Source organism: Alnus glutinosa, chromosome 2 (genome assembly GCF_958979055.1).
Source record: "Alnus glutinosa chromosome 2, dhAlnGlut1.1, whole genome shotgun sequence".
NCBI lineage: Eukaryota > Viridiplantae > Streptophyta > Magnoliopsida > Fagales > Betulaceae > Alnus > Alnus glutinosa.
In genome coordinates this window covers 18885353-18908205 of record NC_084887.1, presented here as the reverse complement: position 1 = coordinate 18908205, position 22853 = coordinate 18885353, and the positions used below count along the sequence as shown (strand labels likewise).

At 37.8% G+C, this 22853-nt stretch overlaps 1 protein-coding gene across 1 annotated transcript; it reads left to right on the top strand.

Annotated features, from left to right (window-relative positions):
• The first annotated feature begins 11544 nt into the window (after positions 1–11544).
• On the top strand, positions 11545–13259 carry LOC133861484 (UDP-glycosyltransferase 71K1-like). The gene has a single exon (XM_062297276.1). The coding sequence runs from the start codon at positions 11668–11670 to the stop codon at positions 13105–13107; it is 1440 nt and encodes a 479-aa protein (XP_062153260.1). The 5' UTR covers positions 11545–11667; the 3' UTR covers positions 13108–13259.
• The last annotated feature ends 9594 nt before the right edge of the window (positions 13260–22853 follow it).

Sequence of the window (22853 nt, the reverse complement as noted above, 5' to 3'; positions counted from 1 at the left end):
TCGAGGCGGTAGTTGGAGAGTCTTCTTGCCCCTACTCTTGCTCGTACCGTCTCAGGAGTATCGCCCCGTTGAATGCCTAATTTAACTTTTGTGTTGTGTCTCCAATTCTTGAGCTTTACACCCATATCCCGAAATGCATCTCGTTTTACTTTTTGTAAATTATAACTTGGTGGGATGTAAAAGTCCACCTACACAAGTTGGAAGTTGATAAATAAAAATTTAAAAAAAAAAAAAAAGTTTGACGGTACGTAAAAGTCCACTTACCATCAGGGCTTCCCATATATCCTCCTTTGTACGAGCCGGTACATGCGCCCAATCGTCCCATAAATGCACATAGTTTCCGCTCCTTATTAGCTTCTCGGTTTGCCGTCTAAATTTATTGGCGCTAAATCCTACAGGTTGCCAGCCTAGATTATAATCCATCACGACCTTCTTTCCCGCGGGGATCTCCCATGCCTTGTGCGGGTCCATAATGGTCATAACTTCAAAACAAGTGCTGCCATCCGGATTAGTACCTATAACATTAATAGATATTGATGTTAATTATTTCGAAATGAATATAAAATGCAAAACAATAAATACGTATATATCCTTTAAATTTATAAAAATATGTACTTACTTATCGTCCGGATCTGATTCACGTTCAGCACTTGTGTAGCAAGCTCATCCTCAGGTTGTGCATCATGTAGGCCCTCCGCGGGCTGTGCATCATGTAGGCCCTCCGCGGGCTGTGCATCATGCAGGCCCTCCGGAGCTTGTGTCTCATTATAGTCTAAAAGATGTGTCTCGGTATCATGAGAACCCGACATACTGTAGTCAAATAGCCTCGCCACGTGACTAGGGGAACACGCCTCTAATTGGCTCACCGTCTGCTGCATATGAGGTAAATGATCAAATGTATTATCTTCGATGTTGTACTGGTATCCTGAGTGATCATCTGCGAATACTGGTCTATACCCTGCCTCTGTATGCGTAGGGTCGCTCTTTGTGTGCGTAGGGTCGCTCTCTATGTGCGTAGGGTCGCTAGATCTCGATCCTTGGCCCTTATTCCGCTTCATAACACTTGGGATTCTATAACTCATTGTACCCTGCAAAATACATCATGTATTTATACATTATATATCAACCATATGCACCATAGTATTTAAATGAGTCACATATTTAACAATCACCAATCAATGTAAAAATAAATATTTTAAAATATCAAATAGATTTTTATTTTTTTTGACACATACACTGGGATAGGATCTAAGTCAGGTCGGATGTGATCGAAGTCATCTCGTAGATCATGGTCATTATTACTGTTCAATAGGAACGGCTCGCACTCGTGGTAGTTAGCACATGCATCATCATGCCCTTCATCACCAACATCATATACGTTCCTAGGTTTAGTTCTTACAACGCAAGCCCAACCTGGGTCCCGTTCATCTTCAACGTAAAAAACTTGGTCAACTTGTGTAGTTAGCACGTACGGCTCATCAGTGATCAACTTTCCCATGTGTACAAGTTTTTTGAAATTGACAAGCTCTAGCCCATACTCATTCACCTTGTACCCTATGTCCCTCGTGGTGTCCGCCCAATCACATTTGAACAAAACGTACTTCGTCCTATCGTAGTACTCGACCTCAATTATTTCTGTTAACTTCCTGTATTACATTTCGCCATCAATGGTTGGCACACACACCGCTATGCTGAGTCCTCTTTCCCGCATCATGTGCTCGAGTGCGAAACAGTTTGCCATTTACAACATATCTATTATATCTTATACCTGTCTCTTTCGGCCCTCTACAATGCATCACCAATTTGTCACCTATTTCCTTCCTACCTCGATCGTCCATTCGATCGACCTACGAGTATATTACGTACAATGTAAAATGCACAAAGTTAGTTTGGTTAGTTTATATGATGTATAAGTTCAACATTTAACAATTAAACATGATAATTCGTACATATTCACGGTACCAATCGCAGAACTGTTCATAATGTTGGGCTTCTAACTGATCATCCGTAGTCCTCCCCCTATTATGTGATCGCCTAAGCGTATTCATGTGCATCCTACAATTGAAAATTAGTCGCATTATTATTCACCCTAAGGCTATAACATAATTGAACATACATATTTATGTAACACAACTTATGCTCGGAGCTGAAGGAACTCGTCAGAGTTCTTCGTAATATATCGATGAATCTGTGTCAATGTGATACGGTCGAGGATGACTCGTGTTCCTGCCCCCTTTGAACCATCGGGATTTCTTTGGATTTTGTTGTGAAATGTTGGTACGTTATCTAGATACCTCGAGCAAAACGTCATCAACTCAGTCACTATATAGCCTTCCGTAATGCATCCCTCAGGAGCTGCTTTATTGCGTATACTAGATTTAAACCCCCCATGGCTCCTTCATAGGAACATCATTCAAGTAGTGCTAGTTAGCAATTGTATTGTAATATCGTAAAAATTAAAATAATTATTAAGCATGCACAAATTTTACCTCTCTGCTGGATACATCCACTTATACTGTACAGGTCCCCCAAGTCGACATTCACGGACAAGATGCACGACCACGTGAACCATCCTAGTAAAAAAACCGGGGGGAGGAATATCTGTTCGAGCTTGCACAAAGTGACAAAGACGTCACCCTCTAGTCGGTCCATATCCTCTTGTGTTAAGTTTGTAGAGAGCATATCCCCCTGAAGAATGCAGACATCTCAACAAGAGGTCTAATTACGTTATTTGGCAGTGATCCGCGCAATGCAATAGGGAGAAGTTGTTGCATCAGTATATAGCTGTCATGACTCTTTAAGCCCAATATTGTACATTCTTTAAGTTTTACACAACGAGAAACGTTAGAAGCATATCCGTCGGGCACCCTCACATTTCAAATCACTTTCAAAAAATGTGTTTTATCATCTCTGGACATCGTGTGGCATGCTGCGGGCATATAGGTTCTACCATTATCGGCCATGAACGGATGAAGTTTATGTCTCAAACCCATTTTCATCAAGTCTGTGCGGGCTGCAAGGTCATCCTTTGTCTTACCTGGGATGTCAAGAATTGTGCCAAGTATGTTGTCCATCACATTTTTCTCTATGTGCATAACATCAAGGTTGTGCCGCAATAAATTATCTTTCCAGTACGGTAACCTAAAAAAAATAATTTTCTTCTTCCAAATTACATTTTCAGTCGATGTTTCTCCCTTCTTCCGCTTCTTCCTTTTTTTCTTTTTTTTCTTGTTTGCCATGCCCGCGCTCTCATCCCCAAATACCATACCCTCTAATTGTCCCAAAATTTCTTCTCCACTTTGCACATGGGGGGCACATTCTAATTCTTGGGTTCCGTCAAATGTTTTTTTGTTTCGCCTCCACGGATGATCCATGGGCAAGTATCGTCTATGTCCCATATAACAATGTTTTTATCGTGTTTTAACCGTTTAGACCGTATTGAATGCATACAGCAAGGACATGCATACTCACCCTTGTTAGGCCATCCGGACAAATCTGCTTACGCCGGGAAGTCATTTATTGTCCACATCAACTGCGCTCGCATCACAAAATTATTTTTCTTCGAGACATCAAATGTGCGTACCCCTACATTCCATAGTTCTTGTAACTCTTCAATCAATGGCTGAAGGTAGACATCTATATCCATTCCAGGTGAACTTGGGCCCGGGATAATCAAAGATAATATGAATGATGTTTGTTTCATGCACATCCAAGGAGGCAAGTTGTATGGAACAAGCAGTACTGGCCAAGTGCTATGGGAAGTGCTCATGTTCCCAAATGGATTAAATCCATCTGAGGTTAGACCAAGTCTGATGTTCCTGCTGTCGGCCGAAAAATTCTGGATGTAAGAGATCGAATGATTTCCATGCTTCACCGTCAGCCGGATGCCTCAGCACGCCGTCTTTAGTGCGGCCTTTTACATGCCATCTCATGTGGGGCGCTGTATGTTCCGACATAAAAAGCCTCTGTAACCGGGGGATGAGTGGAAACCACTGCAATACTTTCACCGGACGTTTCTTTCTCGACGATATGGGTTGACCATCCTCGTCCAAATGAATTTCATCCTTCCACTTAGATTCTCCATAGATGATGCATGATTCTAATTCTTGATTGTTCTTCCAGAATAACATACAATCATTACGACATGTAGGAATCTTCTCATAACCAAGCCCTATGTCACTAAGAAACTTTTTCGCCTCATGTGTATTAGGTGGAAAAGTGTCATCACATGCAGGCAGCAACTGGATGATGAACTCAAGGAAATCTGAGAAAATCTTGTTGCTAAGTCCGCCAACGCATTTCAAGTTGTACAAATGTACAGTAGCACTCAGCTTGCTATGTTTAGTACCCCCATGAAGTGGCTTCTCCGACTTTTGAGCATGTCGTAGTACTTCTGAGCGTTCCCTTCAACTGATTCTCCATTCCACCCAATTTCTTCACCTCCCTGAGCCACGACCTCAGGCTCACAATTTTCTTCTCTAACTTCATGCATGCCGAATGCATCACGCAACATTGAGTGCATGTCGTCACCCTGTTCTGTGCTTCCACTAGCCACATATGCGGTTGAGCGATTTGAGTAAGAACCTGCAACAGGACACCGAACATGCTTCTCACCATGCCAAAACCATGTAGTGTATGTAGTCATTATTCCCTTACCCCCTGTCAAGTGAGCAAGTACGACATCGGGCGGGTGACACTGGTTATTTTGACACGACTTACAAGGGCAGTGTGTATTTCCATTGGGGATTCTACAGTTACTAACTGCGAAGTCAACAAACAATCTACACCCATCTCTATATTCCCTCGTAACCCTAGACTTTGTCATCCAAGTCTTGTCCATCTTCTTCTCTACGTACAATACAAAATAGTAACAAAATAAAGTAAACAACATATTAGGAATGTCATTATTTTTTTTCATCATTAATATTAAACACGATCAACTGCAGGCAGCTTTTAGATTTTAAATTATGATGGAAGATAATGGAAACTTTGGTCATCATCCAACCAAAGCGAGGAGGATTAGATAGTAAACGTTTAGCTTCTATTTTATGACTACTTGGTAATTAACAAATATAATTAATTTTCATATATTATAATTATATATATAGTAGGATCGATATATTTTTCCTTTGCTTTGACAAGCATGACCGTTTTAATTTCATCCAGCCCGGCCGTTTAGTTTCCCAATATCCCTACATCACTACCTACCAGTTGATTAATTTCATGTGATCATAATCCTTGACATAGTTTTTAACCCATCCAAAAGCATGAAAATACTGGCTCCAAAGAGGGGCAACCACTCCTAAAGAAACCAAAAACACTCTCTGTGCCTCATTCTCAAACTATTTAGTGTGAATGAGAAAGCCCTCTTTATTTAATTGAAATGTCTGTTTTTTTGTTAATAATAGTATAATACTAATATATATGTTGATTGAAAATCATGTGTCTAGAGATTAGATGAGCCAAAGTAATAGAATCGATCTAGGGCTTTAACCAAATATATTCTCCTATATAATGTATATATAATTAAAGTAAAAATAAAAAAATTAAACAAACACCAAATAAACCGAAAGTGAAGGTAGCTCAACTCAATTCAATAAATGTTTATATATTTTGATAATATATGTGCACCATACTCTTTCTTCCCTATTATTTATATATTAATAATAAATAACCCAAGTTCACACTTCCCATTTAAATGAACATGAGAGAACTTATATTTAACATAATAATAAGGAAGACAATAAGGATAAGTCTTTTTATCTATTAAAGATTCATAGTGCCTAAACATTACTACGAGATCTATGAAAATTTTAATTCGGATACTCCTTAGTTTTAATGTCGTTCCGTCATTGTATGAATTGTACTTTTACTCTTTTAGATATTATATCCAAACAAATGTACAGTTTCACTATAATACAATATTTTTTTACGACAGTCACCCTACGTTTTAATGCACTTTTTGTTTTGTTAACCAGAAATAAAATCCTAACACAAGACAAATTAATCAAAATAATTAAAAAGCCAAATTCCACTTTTGGCCTATCAAAAAAACCAAGGTAGCATTAGATGATCCAATAAAATAATAATTAGAGATACTATAACAATTATATAAGCTATTAAATAACATTTACTTATATTAAATTTGCATGTGCAGCATTGAAGTCAATAAAGCTCAATACAAAGAAGACTAATTTGTCCAACAGCTTTTGCTCATTTCCATTTTTACTTTTCATTATTTTGAGTGACTGATTTTATTCAATTTTATTTAATATGAGAGCATATGATGTTGGGTGCATACTAGATAATTTACTAATGGCGATTACTTCTTTGGAAAGAAAATAAAAAAATAGGACTTGTTGATGCTGGTGAAAATGTTTCGGCCTTCACTTGTGGAAAAAACAAAGAAGTAGGCCTCATGTGAGTGTTGTTGTGATTTTACCTTACGGATGGATGACGTCGGAAGGAGAGGGAAAGGGAAGAACCGCGCAGGCCCGCGTGGTTCTAGGAATCTTAGTGGCGTGTCATAAATGACACGCCAATATTTTACTGGCGTGTCATCATTATGACACGCCACAATTTTGTGGGGTGTCAGTTAGACACGCCAGTATTTTACTGGCGTGCTGAATCCAACACGCCACTAATAATTTTAGTGAGGTGTTATAATTCAACATGCCACTAATTAGTGAAGTGTCAAAAAATAATTTACTGTAGACACGCCATTAAATGTCCTGTTTTTTGTAGTGAGTTGTACAGCTGCAAAGGATGTATACGGAGGTTCTTCTTCCTGTTTTTAGAAATGTTATGGGAGGGCCACAATTTTATGCAGTTATTCCAATATTTTTTTCAACGTTTTGAAAAGGACCGATTAGAGCTCATGGCAGTGGTGGCCCGTGGTATTTGATTCAGAAGAAATAAATGGCTACATGAGGGTATTTTCAAACGTCCAAATGAAGCTTTCAAAGCAGCGATGTCATCTTTGGAAGATTGTAGGGCTCTCAACATTGATCCTTGTATTCCAGTGTCGTCGCCATCCACTGTCCAGATAACGTCCCATAGCTCTTGGCAGCCCCCTCCCCCGGGTATCATAATATTGAATTGGGATGCCTCTATAAATTCAAAGGAGGGTACAATGGGGATGGGTTTTGTTGCAAGGGACTGTCAAGGAGAGATTTTGGGAGCAAGGTGTATGGTTCAAACTGTTCGGGTGGAACCTAATATGGTGGAAGTAATGGTGGCTCTGTATGCGGTTTATTTTTGCAAGGAGGTTGGTTTTTTTGCTGTTATTTTTGAAGGAGATGCAAAGGAAGTTGTGAAAGAGATTAATTCAAATCCCCCTTTTTTGTCCCGAATTGGTCATTTTACTGAGAGCATCATCCATGAAGTGTGTGGCTGCAGTTTTTCAAGGTTTCAATACGTATCGAGAAATTTTAGTTCTGCTGCTCATACTCTCTCACAAAAGGCAGCTTTTAATAATGTAAACAATACTTGGTTAGAGATACTCCTCAGAGTATCGCTCATATTGTAACTAGGGAACGTGTCCCTAGATCCTAATTTTGGGATTGTTTTTGTTTGGTTGGAATGAGAGAAGATTCATAGTTTCTGTTCAAAAAAAAAAAAAAAAAGAATTAAGAGGTCCCTAGGGTTGGGGCATGGCAAAAACACAATTTAGTCCATGTAGTTAAATTTTGTTAAAATATTTAAGTAATTCTGTTAGGTGACACATTAGTACTAATAAAATGACAATACATGTAACTCTAAACAAAAAATTTAAATATATTAAAAATATACATTTATAATTTTTTTTTTAAAAAAAGAAAGAAAAAAAAAAAAAAGGATAAGGGTGGCAGCTAGTTGGGCAACCACCCTTAGAGGTTGTAGGGGGTGGCTCGCAGGCCACCTCCGGCCCATGGGGGTGCCTGAGCACCACCTCCGGCCTCTTTTGGGTGTGGCCCGCAAGCCATCCCAACCCATATCAAGGGGTGGTCCACGAGCCACCCTAGAGCCTAGAGGAGGTTGGGGGTGGCTCGCTGGCCACACTCAAAGGGATGGTTGCTAGTTTTTTTCTCTTTCTTTTTTGTTTTAATTTATATTTTTATTTAGTTTTATAAATGTATATATATTTTCTAATATATTTCTATTTTTTTAGTAAGAATGACATATGTCATTATTTTATTGACAGTGACACTAACAGAATTCGTTAAATGTTTTGAATAATGTTTTGTTTTATTTTTAAGTAGATTATAAAGCCATGATTTATGACATGATATTTATGGTATTTCAATTATACTAATTTTTTAATTTCACATGCTATGATAATTATTAGTATGAAGCCATGATTTTATTGCTTTTGTTCCTCATCAATCATCGTTGGCCACCGTTGACTCCGACTCTAGTGAATTCATGTTGTCACTGCCTCCGGTTGTCGTAACCGCCGCCTTTTGCCATTGTCTCTGGCTTTCATCAACTGTCGTTTCTAGGTGTTATAGCTGACCACCTCTCAACTCCAGCTCCAGCAACCTCCTGTTGCCGTCTTCCAGCCTTTCTCACCAGCGTCTTTAAAGCTGCCATCACCAATCGTCATCCACCGTTGTCTCCTGGTTGTCTACCCCACCGTGTACGATGTCTCTTCAACACTGCCAGATTTGCTCCGGCCACCTGAGCTCATGATCAGATTTTCTTGGCATCTCGCTAGATCTTGACCCACATGAGCTCACATCAAGTTTTTTGTTCCTACCGCGCTGGATCTCCATTTGCTTCATCGACGGTTCTCAAGGCCAAACTAACATTCATATTTTAATGCTTGTCGCACCAAATCTAGTTAATAAAAAATAGTAATAAAAATAAAAATCAATCCCTTCTCTTTCTCAACTCAATCTTTCCCACTGAGTTTGATGAAAATGTTATAATAATTTCTATGATTAGCTATGATTTAATTCCCTTCTAGGTCTATCATCAATCCCCAACCTTATTTGGTCTACATTTTCTTGTTTACCGTGCCTAAATTTCTCTATAAATATAACACATTGTAATACAATTCTCTACGTTAAAGATGTAGCTCTATTCTTGTGTTCTCTATTTTCTTTATATGTTCTTGCCTGAAGAAGTATGTCAAAAAAATTTAACTGAATTTGATTCTATTAAGTGATTTGTAAACAAAGTCAATTGCATGAATCTTTAATTAATTTTAATATTAAAGAGAACAATTTATAATTTAGGTCAACCACAAAAATTAACGATGCAATTGTCTCATATAAATAATGGTAAAGTGGGAAGCTATAATCACGTATACAAGTACCTAGCGTCCTATGATAGTCAGCAAATGAATGGAACGTTCATGATCCGATGCTTCCACAAATGTATTCAAATTAAACAATCTAGGTGGTGCAAGAAAGGAGCCCTGAATAATGCTTTTTATTTTTTTTATTAGGAGAGTAAAATATCTGAATTGGATAATCGTCTTTTGACCAAAAACACAAAAAGAAGAAAAAATTAGAGAGCGACCCTCACAGGCTGGCAGCTAACCACTCGACGGCATTGAAAAGTTCAAACCAACGACCTATACACTAGCTTTTAGGGTCAATTACGAAACGTCTGTGACCCATTCAAAGACGCCTACCATGTCAGACAAAATATATAGACCATTTCTTTTTCTTTTTTTCATGGGGAAAATATATTTTGCCTTTAAAAGTGTGACAAATTTTTTTTTTTTTTTTTTTTTTGTCTCCAATTTTTAATAGGGGCAATGTTCCCATCAAAGTTTTTTTAAATTTGTCTTTGTCTTTTTTTCACCGAAAATGACCCGTGTATTGAATGTGCATTCAGGGGAGGAGTTACCTTGTGTCTTGTCTTTTTTTCACGGAAAATGACTCGTGTATTGAATGTGCATTCAGGGGAGGAGTTACCTTGTGTCTTGCGAGGCTTGGCCCAGGGCAAGCTTAAGATGATCCAAAAAATAATAATTTCTTAAAAAAAAATTAAATTTTATCCGAATTGTTTTCTTTTTTAATTTAGGTCTTTTCAATTTTTATTTTTTTTTTTTTAATTTGACCCCTCCAAATCTCAAATCTTAATTCTACCCCTGCATGCATTCTTATAACCAAACCACTCAGTGGCCATGCCATCTTCATTGCGACCAAATTTGGGTGGGTCGTTATAGCTTTTAAACCTTGCACATAAAAGTTAGAGGATGAAATGTCTTTTTTCCTTTTTTTTCCAATATATTTCATATTTTAGGAAGGATAGAAAATTGACATGTATTCTTTAAACATGCGAAAAGTAAATATTTTTTTATTAATGCTATTAAAAAAATATATAAAAATATATGTCAATTTTATATGTGGATCGTAAAAAGTTGAGAAATGTTAAGTGTACTTAAACTTTTATAAAGGGAAGCTTACAAACCTGTTGAACCCACCAGTTGGAAACCATTAGACTGTTGGAAACTTAGTACGCCGGCCACCATGACTCCGACCCCAACCACCGGAAACCTAGCACCCCGACCCACCAGAAATCCAGCATCCCAGACCCACCGAAAAAAACACAGCACCCCAGACAATCTCGGACTTGACCACGACCACGACCCCCGACCACGCTTCTGGTCAGAGAAGAGCTAGATCCGGTCGTTCTGGCCAAGGTGGGCCAGATCCTGGCCATCTGGCCGGGATCCGGGTGTGGCTGGATGACGCCCAGCGCCACAGCCCGTGATTGGAGAAATCACGGAGCAAGTCGGAAACTCCGAACTAGCCGTCTGGCGAGACGTCCGACCATGGAGCAAGGTGGTCTTCCGTCCGGCGAGTTGTTCGACTACAAATCAAGGTGATCTTCCGTTTGGCGAGTTGTCCGACCACAAAGTGGTCTTAAAATTATGGGTTTTGTAAAAAGGACATTTTCGTCTTTAAGTATGATGTCACATCAACTTGTAATGTTCTTTTTGTAAAAGTTTAAGAGTGTGTTTGGTAAGTGATTGTGAATTGGAATATTTATTTGAATAGTAATAAAAAATGATTGATGTGATATAAAATTTGAGAATGTTTTATAGGAAAGTAAAAAAGTTTTGTTTTGTAGTGGGTTTTTTTGGTTGAATAATAATAAAAAATTATTGATGTGATATAAAAAGTGTAAAAAAGTAAGAATGTTTTTGATTTGATATTTTTGGGAGAAGTAAAATGAAAATGAAAATTGTTTGGATGAGTTACCAAACCGCACCTAAGTACTTTAAATATTTCTCTAAAAAGTATTTTTATAATAATCTATTCCTTTCCATTGCACACCTGCACGTAGGTCCAAAAATAATTGCACTGCCTGCGTCATCAGTGACCTATATGTCCAAAACGACTTGCCATATATTATATAGTTTTTTTTTTTTTTTTTACTACCAATTTTCAGGTTATTGAGAAATATTGTTATTGCATCTTGCACTCTGTTGTTTGAGCAGTAATCGGCAGGGACGTTTTACCATCTCTTATCCGGCGTTTTTCATTAAAAAATGTTTTTTTTTTTTTTAATCAGAAAGAAACTCCTCATATTTTAATGAAAAACGCCGGGTAGGGGAGCCAATCACTGCTCCTTTCCCCTGTTGTTATTCCAGCTCTATGTGCAACTAGAAGACGAGATCCCAAAGGGCATAAATTCGTAAAGGCAGTGTAATTAGGATCGGAGTGGAAGATGAGGAGAGCAGAGCTTGTGTTCATCCCTACCCCTGGAGTCGGCCACCTCGTATCTATAATCGAGTTTGCAAAGACTTTACTTGATCGGGACGATCGTCTCTCAATCACTGTTCTCGTCATAAAGCCGCCATTTGCGCACAACTTAGATTCCCTCTTTCAATCAATTGCTGCCTCCCACACCCGCATCAAATGTATTCATCTTCCTCAAGTAGACCCCCCTCCAGAAGAGCTTCTCCTTGGCTCTGTTGAAAAACTTGTCACCGACATCATTGACAGCCACAAAGCTCATGTCAAAGAAGCTATCCTCAGCAGCGTCGTATCCAATTCGATTCCGCTTGCCGGGTTGGTGGTGGATATGTTTTGCACCGGCATGATTGACGTGGCTCATGAACTCGGTGTCCCATCGTATGTCTTCTTCACTTGTAATGCAGCCTTTCTTGGCTTCATGCTCTACCTTCCGACCCGGCATGAACAGCTCGGTGTCGAGTTTAGTGAGTTGGATCCCGAGTCGGTCGTACCCAGTTATGTCAACCCGGTTCCTTCTAGTGTTTTGCCTGGATTTGCCTTCGACAACGAAGGTGGGTACATCTCCATGGTAAACCATGGTAGAAAGTTCAGAGAGGCCAAGGCTATTATCGTCAACACGTTCCATGAGCTAGAATCCCATGCGTTCAGCTCGTTTTTGGTTGATGGAATCCCTCCCGTTTACGCAGCAGGGCCGTTGATTAACCTCAAGGGTCAGACAAATTCAGAGGCAATTCAGGCGGAACATGATAAGATCAAGAAGTGGCTCGACGATCAGCCTCCATCATCCGTGGTGTTCTTATGCTTTGGGAGCTGGGGGAGCTTCGGTGCGCCGCAGTTGAAAGAGACCGCACTTGCGCTCGAGCGGAGTGGGCACCGGTTCCTTTGGTCCGTACGATTGGCATCACCCTCAGGTGATGATAACATTGCCACGCCGTCCGATAGTCAGAATCTCGAGGAGGTCTTGCCAGCAGGATTCTTGGAAAGGACGAGAGAAATCGGAATGATATGCGGGTGGGCCCCGCAAGTGGAGGTGCTGGCCCACAAAGCGATCGGAGGGTTCGTATCGCATTGTGGGTGGAACTCGATCGTGGAGAGCTTGTGGCACGGTGTACCTATTGCTGCGTGGCCGATGTATGCGGAGCAGCAAATCAATGCCTTCCAGATGGTGAGAGATCTGGGTTTAGCAGTGGAGCTGAAATTGGATTATAGGCGCGGCGGTGAGCTTGTGGTGACTGAGGATATTGAAAAGGCGGTCAAGTGTTTGATGGACGGTGAGAGTGAGGTGAGGAAGAGGGTCAAAGAGATGAGTGAAAAGAGTAGGAAGGCTGTGGCGAACGGTGAACCTTCATTTGCTTCCATTGGAAAGTTGATTGAAACTATGCTGGGAAACAATGTTGTACCAACGGAGTAGTGACAATTGGTGCACTTTAATATGCCATCAGGACGTAGATATGGTTGCAGTTATTTCTAATATTCGCATGATTATTTGTAAAATACGAATATCACTTTTAGATATATGCATTTACATATGTATCATGTTCTTACTAAATATAGTTTTTATCAGCTATCTGCATATTAGGCAACGAGCTTTTTGAGCTTTCTTTGAATTTTTATTAGGACATATTTTAAACGATTTTAAAAATAATTTAAACAAATTTTTAGTAATTTGGGCCTATTTTAATTTGTTTAAGTCATAATGTTTTGAAAATATATAATGCTTCCGCTAGGCACTTGAAGACCAAGGCCCTCTCCAAACAAAGTGCTAAAAAAGCCTAGAGCCTCATTCCCACTAACTGTCATAGCACAGCTACAAATCTACCATGTGGCAAATAAACAGACAACCCACTAGGGGACCTTGCACAAAAAAGTCACAAATCCCCCAAATAAGGCATGGCATTAATTTTATTGAGCCTCTCTCTAAAACACTAAATGACTTGATCTTCAGAAACTCTCTCAGCGGCTCGGAAGGCTGGTATCATTCTATTGGCGGTCTCCTCTTATTTTGCGGATGCTAGAATATATATTTCTTATTATGTTTGTTTATTTTCTTATAAGAATATTTTTCATTTGGGTTTGATTGTAGATTTGATTACCAATTTATAAAGAGACTATGAGTAACGAACAAGTAAACCTAAAGTTGACCGAATAAATTAAGAGCATATTTAGAAACAAATCAAAATATAGCAGATATACAAGAAGATCTTGATCAGGCAGCAGTAAAAATACATTTTGTGGCACAACCAACTCCTCCTTTTCTGCCATGGCCCATAAGCTCTTGTAAATAAGAAATAACAAATACAAAAGAAAACCAAAGGGACAAGCGCGTGTATGTGACATCCACTTTAACAACAAAATAAGAAACTGGTGGAATAGAGCGGCACGCTTAAAATAGAGTGACCTGACTGGCTATATTTTGAGCAGCGCCATTAGCACTATTTTAAAGGGATTTTTTTATTTATTAGTTTTTTTTAACTACAAAGGGATTGAATTGTTAGAAGTCATTGCTAGGGAACAAATGTGTCAGATTGAAATTGACATCAACCTAGCCAGGGAGGTAAAAATATTTTTTTTTCATCAATACTAGTTAAAAAAGCTAGTGAAAAAATATAATTTTTTTTTTTAAAAAAAAAAAAAATAATAAATAAACACTCCAACTGATCCTCTGTTGTACTATCTATTTTATTTAAACATTATTTTGTAATTATTATTTTTTGCAAGATCTTCTAGTTGTTGAGCTTACAAACTTACTTTTGTGGTTTAGAGAGAAATGCCAGACCCATCAGAGCCCTGCACCACCAAGCCCAGATTCATGTGCTGCATAGGCGACATCCATAGCTACATCAACAAGCTCCAAAGCATTTGCTCCAACCTCTAGTCCCTCATCAACCCACAAGACTTCAAGATCTCATCATCTTCCTCGGAGACTACCTAAAAAATGAGCCTCTCGTTGAAAAATCGAACAGATGGGAAGAGCAAAGCAAGTAAGGGAAGGATTGTGTAATCGTCACATGCCGGGTATGATTCTTGCTTCAAATCCATGGTATAATACCCCAAACATTAATTAAGATTAAGTAAACCTTAATCAGTGTTAATAAGGGGTTAGGGTTGGATAAAGAGTGATTTTCTTTTTATATTTTGTTCTTGCCGAACGTTCGGCCAGGGTTACTGAATGTTCGATATCAGAGTGCACCGTACTTTCGAAGCTTGCGTCACGAACATTTGAGGATTTGACATATGTCACTCTTCACACATGAACTTTGTGTCAGAAGGTACACCGAACGTTTGACCGGATACCACTGAACGTACAATCTGACCTAAAATCTTTGGATAAAATAGTACACTGAACGTTCGACAAAAGTGATTGTTTGTTTGATGTTTTGCAGTTTTGTGTAAGAACCGTTCATCATTATCTTCAGACACCCTAGGCTTATAAATACCACCCACTCTCGCCCCTTTCACCTCATTTCGTCCCTTTCTTTAGTGTGCTCGTAGAGCAAGAGTGAGAGAGTGTTTTGGAAAGAGAAAATGAGCTCTCATGGTTCTTGGTGTTCAAGGAGATAACATTCCTAGCCTAACTCGTTTCTTAAGTTTTTGTTATATTGTTTAGTTAATTTTCTTGCTCTAGCTTATGGCTTTGTATCTCTAGTTGGTTTTTTATTTTAATATTTTATTAGTGCATGTTTGATTAGTACTTTGATGAGGTTTGATGTACCGAGTTCTGCATGAAGGTGTTATTAATGCTTATGACTCTATTACGTATCATGTTAAGACCTTAGAACTAGCTTAAAAGTGGTTTTGTGGCTTTTAAGTTCAAAAATACGACTTTTCCCCAGCATTGAACGTTTGAACCTGCACTAGGTGAATTTTCAATGTCGAATCCGATCATTCGACTCTTTTGTCCGAATGTTGGACCAACGGGCAAAAAGCCTATTTTGAGCTTATTTAGGATTTAGGTCTTGTTTACCTTGGGATTAGAACTAATAATAGATCTTTTTACAAATTTCGAAATTGTGAAGCTTCAAAAGGACTTTACGATACAAATGAGTAAAAACTCATATGAATACTTGTTATTATATTCTTCCCGCATAGCATGAGTATTTTATGTATCAAACTTGCATGTTTACAACTCATATGAAATATACTTTTGATTATTGTGGACTTTATTTTGTGGAAATGAGTAATTAATGAGAAGATAATGAAAACAATGAGTTTCTTAAAGCATGCATGTAGAAGACAGTGAAAATTAAATTGCATCGTATGACATAGTACACTGCTATGTGCGAGATAACAGCCACTCTCTTACTATACAGGTTAACCCTATGGTCAAAGGTTTATTTTTATGTTTGACCTTGGATCCAATAGTTTTTATGACCCGCGCAACCATGCTTGAGTGGTGATCATTATAGACGGACGTCATTAGTGGCGTGGGCCATCCGAGGTCAGACTCGGTCGGGCTACTAATGATTGACGGTAGCATATAATATGCAGGGCATTAATGTTGCATTATAGGTTGTTAGTTTTTTATTGCCAGCATTCTGTTGACAAAATCACTATTATGTAATGTTGCTACTTTCACAGAGATGCCGTATATTTCAGAATTTTCAGATATTTAGAGCTTATTTCTCTGATGTGTAAAGAGCTGTATTTGACAAGTTGCAAGTATCACAAGCTTCATGAAAGCTATTTCATTGTTCAAAGAAAATTCTGTGCAGATTCCAACTCAGGGAAGTTGGATCCCAAGCAACTGTCCGGACAATGTAGTGTTCCCATCCGAACGCTCATTAGTTAGCAACATCAGTTCGAACGCTCATCAGTTAGCCATCTCAACTCATATCAAGGGGTGGTCCACGACCACCCTAGAGGTGGTCGAGGGTGGCTCACTGGCCACACCCAAAGGGGTGGCTACCATTTTTATTTTTATTTTTTTAAAAATTTTAATTTCTTTTTTTATTTAGTTTTATAAATGTATATATATATATATTTTTAGTAAGATAAAAAGGTATATATATATATTATGTTTCCCTGAACAAAGTTCTAACGTCTTGCAGCTAATTGTATTAATGATGGGGCTTTCATCAGCCATTGTTTCCAGGTGTTATAGTAGACCACCTCCCAGCTCCAGCTCCGGCAACCTCAGGTTGCCGTCTTCTAGCCTTTCTCACCAACGTCTTTAAAGCTGCCCTCACCAGTAGTCATCCACCTGGTTAATTGTCTACCCCACCGTGTACGATGTCTCTTCACCATTGCCAGATTTGCTCCACCTGCATGAGCTCACGATCAGATTTTTCTTGGCATCTCGCTAGATATTGACCCATATGAGCTCACATCAAGTTTTTTGTTCCTACCGCACATGATCTCCATTTGCTTCATCAACAGTTCTGAAGGCCAAGCTCACACTCATATTTTAATGCTTGTCGCACCAAATCTAGTTAATAAAATAATAATAATAATAATAATAAAAATCAATCCCCTCTCTTTCTCAACTCAATCTTTCCCATTGAGTTTTATGAGTATGTTATAATAATTTCTACGATTAGCTATGATTTAATCCCCTGGCCTTCTAGGTCTATCATCAATCCCTATCTTATTTGGTCAACATTTTTTTCTTTACCATACCTAAATTTTTCTATAAATACAACACATTGTAATACAATTCTCTACGTTAAAGATGTAGCCCTATTTTTGTGTTCTCTATTTTCTTTATATGTTCTCGCCTAAAGAAATATGTTAAAATTTTTAATTGAATTTGACTTCATAGAATGATTTGTAAATTAAGTCAACCATAAGAATTTTTGAATTAATTTTGATATCAAAGGGAACGATTTGTAATTTAAGTCAATCACAAAAACTAATGGTGCAATTATCTCATATGAATAATGGTAGAATGGGAAGCTATAATCACGTGTACAAGAACCTAGCTTCCCGTGAAAGTCAGCAAATGAATGGAACGTTCATGATCCGATGCTTAATAAAATCCATGAAAGAACTTTTTAAGGAACTACAAGGTTGTTCTCTTCTCTAGAGAGAGAAACTCCCTATAGTTTCCACAAAGAGAGAGTGTAGAGAGAGTCTTAGTGGCATGGGGGAATGAGGTTTCACGCCTCTCTTCTCCCCATAGTGTTTTTTGTGACCTTCTAAAAGGTCTTTTGTTTTTCCTCATGGTTCGATCCAGGTGTTTTGTTTCCTAACCGTTAGGGTTATGGAGTGGTTGTCCTCTCTGGTTTGTAGAACCAGTATCTCAATGTTTTTGTTTTGTGTTTTGGTTGTGTTTTTCTTCTTCTTTTTTTTTTCTTTTTTTTTTTTTTTTTTTCTGACAGGAATGGCAAGTAAGAGAAGTTCGTTTGGGGAGAGATTTTCTGGTCGTGCTTCATTGTTTTCTTCATTTTCGTCGCTAGATCTATGCCCATCCGTCGGGCTTTTTGGGGCACGCACCTTTCCAAGGAGTTTGTCGTCGCTCTCCAGTCCTACCGCCTTCAGCCACGACCATGTGGATCTCCAGTGGTTGGCGTGTGACCTGCACGCACCAAGGTTCTCCTTCTTTGTTTCTGCGCATGTGGGTCACGAGCTTCTTTTCTTGGTCTTGGTTGGTGTTGGGAATGGTTTCCAACGATCGACTATCACTGGGGTGGTGTTTGTGTACGGTGCGTGTTGTTCACACGCCAGAACCGACATTGGGAAGGATTTTCAGACGACAGTTTGTTTGATGTTTCTGTTGTGTATTTGTTTGTTGTAGTGTTCATTGTATTGTTTTTATCTTCTTTAAGTCTGTCTATGGGTTTTCAGATATTACTGGTCTGTTTTAAGGCTTGATCTGCCCAGATCAGCCTTCACATATTTAGGAATGGTGCTTAATTGTAAAGAATGGCTCAAATGCCTGATCTTGTAATATTTGTTTATTTGTAGAGAGCACCCAAGTTAGATTTTTTGGCTTAGTGGGTAGCGTGCGTTTGTATTTTTACTTACTGTAATCTACCCTCGGACCTGTTAGTTATTAATGCAAGAAGCACTGAACTTATTGTTAAAAATAAATAAAGGAAAAAGTACACGTAATCCCCTCAAATTACCACATCATTATCAATGTATCCCCCAAACTACCGATTGTGTCAATGTCCTCCCTTAAACTACCAAAAAATGTCAATGTCCTCCTAATGACAAAAATGTCATTCATAAAATTATTAAAATAAAATAAAAACATAAAAAAAAAAATATATATATTAAAAAATATAAAATAACAAAAATTCATTCCAAAAAATAATAAAAAATTAAAACTGTTTATTTATTTATTTTTTTAAAAAATAATTTTCAGTTTTTTTTTTTTAAAAAAAAAAAAATTGTTCTTCATTGTTTTTTAATTTAATAAAAACTGGTTTTTTTATTTGTTTTATTTAAAAAATAAATAAATAAATTTCAGTTATTTTTTGTTTGCTTTTTTTAAAAAAAAAAAAAAAAAAAGAATTGTTCTTTTTTTTTTTTTGTTTTTTAAATTTTTTTTCGTTTTTTATTTAATTTTTTTAATTTTTTTTTTTTTAGTTTTTTCCTTTTTCTTTTTCTTTTTTTTTTTTTTTTTTTTTTTTTTCAGTTTTGTAGTTTTAGTTTTATTTTTTTGAATTTATGAGGACGATTTTGTCTTATAAAAAAAATTAGGGCCATTTTTGTCTTTTTGTTGGTCTTAGGGGGGACATTGACATTTTTTTGTAGTTTAGGGGGGAGGAGGGGGACATTGACACAAATTGATAGTTTATGGGGTAAATTAACAATTAAGTGATAGTTTGAGGGAATTATGCGTACTTTTCCCATAAATAAATGAAAGAGTGACATGTCAACATACCACAAATGTATTCAAATTAGACAATCCAGGCAGTGCAAGAAAGGAACCTTGCATTAAAATATCCAGCTTTTTTTTATTATTATTTTTTAAAATCAAGCTTCCCTCCCCTTTGCCCCCTCACCCTCATCTCCTTCTTCCCATCCACCCACCCACCATTCTTCCCCATAAACAAATAAATCTGAGAGTTTTCTCTCAGAAATCAAAGTCGGCCATGCATCGTTTGATTCATCCCCGAGCCGGCTTTGCACCGGTTTTATCTCTCCCTTTTTCAGTTTTTTTCTTGCTTTCCTCTGACCAATAGTGTTTATTCAACCTATCCACCATCACCCACCATGTTTTTAGGAAATTTATGTTTGGTGTTCGGTTTTGGTTTTTTAGACTTGGATCTTCTCACCTCCGTCCTCTTTCTCAAAACATGCTCCTCAGCAACGGGTTCACCGGAGTTTCAGGAGTCCGCCGGTGGTCTTCTCTACCTCCATCGTCCCCCGGAGGTTGGCATGTGCTTCCCACGCGGCCAAACGCTCTTATTAACAACCGGCGCATGGAGCTCACTCTTGCCTCCTTCTCCACCTTCTGGTACCGCCCCCGGCAGCTTCACAAGATTCTGGCTCACCCTGTTGTTGAGAGGTCGTCTTTGGGCGGCGCGTGGTTCTCACGCGCCTCCAGGAACGGCTCCCACCATTCATTCGTAGTTGTTGTTTGTGTTGTTCTTTTTATGTATTTTTGGGCTTTATTGTTGTACCTCTCTCCCCTTGTTTACTCTTGTATTTGTGTTTGGGTTCTCGTAACTCAATACACTTGCCAAATTATTTTTATTGATGACTCCAGTTTTGTGGCATCCGTACCTTGAGCTAATGGGCCCGCATCTTTGGAAGCATTGTCCCCGTGTAATTTCATTCTAAGTTTTATTTTTGAGTTGCCTAGGCTCTCCTCTGTATTTTACTTACTGTTGTAATCGGTTCTCATGTATATCTAAAAAAAAAAACTAAAAAAAAAAGCCGAATTAGAGAATCCTCTTTTGACCAAAATGACAAAAAGAAGAAAAGATTAGAGAGTGACCCTCACAGGTTGGCAACTAATGGTGTGTTTGGTTTGGATGTTTATTCAATATTCAAACCAGGTTTTATTCAAAAACCCGAAATCCGGATCCAAGTTGAATAATACCCGGTTGGCACTTGAATGAAGTTTGAATGAAGATTGAATGAAGTTTGAATTTCAAGGTGAGTTGATGCGTTAATTCAGAGCTGGCAGAAATCAGACTTCCTGGGGACTACAACTCGAACAGCAAAGTAGCTATAGAGTATTCAATTACCTAGAAACTAGTCTGGCAGAGTTGCAGGTAGCCTTTTTCGAGATCAACACGTTTCAGCCCTCTCCTCAGTGATGCACCAAATGCCTTCTTTTTCCATCAAGTTCCAGCATATAAGGATGAGAAAGTCAAAAAGTAACTGAAACTTCTCATATTTGTCTTATTGTAATATTTTTTAAAATTCACCCATACCTTTTTTTTTGGTTTATTCTGAAAAAAATAAAATCCATTCTTTGTCCCAGAGATGGAAGACAAGAAAGTTGCAGAGATGGAAGACAAGGAGTTCCTTTCATTGTTGTCGTCGATGACCGAAGAGGGGGGAGTTGCAGTCACTGCAGCATTCATCGGGTAAGACCAGGTGCACAAGAGCTGCTGCTGTACGTGTACCGGGGGGGGGGGGGGGGGGGGGGGCAGTAGGAGAGGAAGGGAATTTATTGTGTGCAAACTCAGAAATTTGCTGCTATACGTGAACACATCTAAGGCCTTGTTATTTTTTTATTTATTTTTTTTTTAATTTTTTCTATTGGGTCATCGAGATCAAATAATCTAAAAAAATTTGTTTTTTCTTGGAATAGTAATTGAAGCTTTTGTCTTATCACATGCTCAGACTCTACACGTGTGAACTCTCGTGGGTGTAAACCGTAGCTTCCCTCATTTTCTTCTTCCTGGCGAACAAGAAACCTGAGGTAGAAGATGCTGCTTGTTACTATTGCTTGAAAAGCAGCATGTCAGGGTGCTTTTCAGGCTTCCATCACCTCCTTCTGCCCGTTGCAGCAATATTCGTTGGCAAAGAAGATTGGGGTCTTTCACCCATCAGATAGGGAGGTTATTTTTTGATTATTTGCTTTTATTCTATTTATTATACCTGAACTAACCATTTTTGGGCTTTGTGTTGTGCGTGACGGCCTTGCATAGTGAACAGAAATTGGCTATAAGATCGTGCATCAAAAGGTAAAACCTCAAATGTCTGTAGAGAAGCCTTCTTCCTTGGATGAGCATTCCTCCTCAACTGGTTCCAACACCAAACAATACTCAGCTCCTCCATTTAAGATAGTGCACGTGGACAGTGCACGTGGACGGTCCAAGAACACGGTCTTGGAGGGTTAGTTTCAATTTCGTCTTTGTTGTTGTTGATTATGGTTTCATTTTTTCTATGTAATTTGTACAAGAACTTTTTTGTGTTTAAGAGACTGTTATGGAGATTTATTATGTTGTTATTATTTTTTAAAATAGGTATTCCATTTTTAATGTTCAAATGTTGTTCCTGTTTGTTTGTTTGGATTTTCAAGATCATAATTTTCGTTGATCTGTGTTTTTTTTTTTTTTTTTTTTTTTTTTTTTTTTTTTTTTTCCTTCTAAGTATAATTATTATTATTATTTTTTTTTTTGTTGCAAGTATAATTATTTTTTTGAATCATATCTAATGGACTGACATGACAACTGATCTGTTGTAATTTTTTTATTGGACATCCTTTATTTTTTAACAAAAAAATATCTCATACTAGTAGAATTCTAGACCAAATAATTTCCGTGGAGGTGATTTTTGTTTTAGTGTGTTCTTCTCTTGGTCACATCCATCTCGTGTGTTTACAAAATAATTGTCAATGTCCCTTTTTCTATTTTCTCGACTTCATAACATCAAGTAGATTTTCTGAATGAATTTGTAGAAAAAGTGCAAATTGTTTTTTGATTAGGACTTAGGATAACAACAATATGCCAAATTACAATAGACTTGGTGCCAATTTGACAATCTGTCCTCTTTTTTTACTTAACAAAGGTTTATTAAAAGTATGTGTAGACAAGAAGAAAACAGATTAACCCAAAAAAATTAAAGCAAATTAATCAGAATTTAGTCAAAAACACATTTTTAGTACACAACACTCAAACCTTTGAAAATAAAATCACAACACACTCTGATGTAATTTTTTTTTTTTTTAAACTTATCAAACCATTACCAAAAACTAATTACTATCTAAACACTGAAAAAAAAAAAAAAAAAAAAAAAGGAAAAAAAAAATAG

What these genes read in the sequence shown, in the direction of transcription:
- LOC133861484 (XM_062297276.1), top strand. Translation starts at nt 11,668, where the DNA reads ATGAGGAGAGCAGAGCTTGTGTTCATCCCTACCCCTGGAGTCGGCCAC.